This window comes from Sinocyclocheilus anshuiensis, unplaced genomic scaffold (genome assembly GCF_001515605.1).
Source record: "Sinocyclocheilus anshuiensis isolate Anshui unplaced genomic scaffold, SAMN03320099.WGS_v1.1 scaffold2252, whole genome shotgun sequence".
Lineage (NCBI taxonomy): Eukaryota > Metazoa > Chordata > Actinopteri > Cypriniformes > Cyprinidae > Sinocyclocheilus > Sinocyclocheilus anshuiensis.
The window spans coordinates 9211-10861 of NW_015544245.1; the positions used below are offsets into that span (position 1 = coordinate 9211).

A 1651-nucleotide genomic window follows, 5' to 3' on the forward strand; every position below is an offset into this window, starting at 1 on the left:
CACTGTAACTCAGAGTCCATCAATAACAGCAGCTCAACCAGGACAAGAAGTCAGAATAAACTGTAAAACCAGCAGTTCAGTGCATGGTGGTAGTTACTTACACTGGTACTTACAGAAACCTGGAGAAGCTCCTAAACTCCTCATATATCGAGCAACAAGCCTTAACACAGGAACTCCATCTAGATTCAGTGGCAGTGGATCTGACACTGATTTCACTCTGACCATCAGTGGAGTCCAGACTGAAGATACAGGAGATTATTACTGTCAGAGTTTTCACTACCCAAACAGTAAACATGTGTTCACACAGTGATAAAGAGTCGTACAAAAACCTCCGTCAGTCAGAGTCACAGTGACTGCACTGATACAGCTGAGAGAAACTGCAGCTGCTGATGAGAGGATGAAAAACAACACAATGACAATGTTTAGCAAAGTTTAAATAATAATGAATGTTTTAATTTATTTATAAATAGAGTAAATACATTTACAGGTACTTAGTTTTTCTTTAAATAACAGTTAGTGCTGGTGCAGAGGTTTTTGGTGTGTTTTCATAGTGATTGTTCGTGGTTTCTTTTACCAGAGTTCATGGGGAAAACAACAACAACAACAACAAAAAAAAACACACACACACAAAAAATCAAAACATACAAGCTAACAAGATTTTGTCTATGGTAAAATCACAGCCGTGCTGATATTTAGTACAACTGCACTCTTGATCATGTGGTATTGCTTAAATGTGGCAGGATGAAAGAAAACAGTGAAACACCTTCAAACTTTTAAAGATAACTTCAGCATGGATGTGTAACTCTAATAGAAATTATAGCAAATTCTGTTTGTACAAATAGCATTATCATTAGATGTCATCTAAGTGTAAATAGCAAAATAAAAGTATTTAATTAGCACTAAGTATAAACAGTAGGTTAGTCTAACGCAGTACACAAAGGTTTTTTTAAAAAATAAATAAAAAGAAAACAAGAAACAAGATAAAAATAATACATTGTTGTATTGTATTGTTTCTAAACATTTAGACAAACTAATACTGATGTATGATGTAAGAGTTTGGATTTTTCCTCTGCATTCAATAGAATTCAAGCTGATATCTTTGTGTCAAAACTTGTAAAACTGGGTGTAAACGCCTGATCTGATTCAGATGTGCTTCTTTTCTCACAAATTAGGTTTAAATTGTTAAAGTGAACCAAATCTTGTCATTGGTAGTCAAAACGAATGAACGAATGTTGGAGCACCCCGGGCTGTGTCAGTTCTGTCATACTTGTTACCGTGTAGACAGACAGGCCTAATCGATATATCTTATAGTATGATGATGATACTGTGTTAATATCTGTGTTATGTGACTTAGAAAGCCCTGAATTGCACCAACAGAGGGTGACTAAATTGGTACCGTGGTGACAACACCCATGTTATTACTATTAAAAATAAATAAATAAAACAGAAAAGAAAAAAGAAGATGAAGAAGAAGAGATTGTATTCAGTTCAATATCTAATGCTTATGCATAATCTCTTCTTATACTAACAATCCCCATATCCATTAATTGGCTTCATCACTCTGTCTCCTTTCCACCAATAAGCTGGTGTGTGGTGGGCGTTCTGGCGCACTATGGCTGCCGTCGCATCATCCAGGTGGATGCTGCACACT

At 35.8% G+C, this 1651-nt stretch overlaps 1 gene segment (V, D, J or C); it reads left to right on the plus strand.

The window, feature by feature from the left end:
- Window positions 1-310, plus strand: part of LOC107697646 (Ig kappa chain V-III region NG9-like) — a 5595-nt gene extending 5285 nt beyond the window's left edge. The window contains 1 exon segment of the V gene segment in view: window positions 42-310. Coding sequence covers window positions 42-310 — 269 coding nt within the window.
- The last annotated feature ends 1341 nt before the right edge of the window (window positions 311-1651 follow it).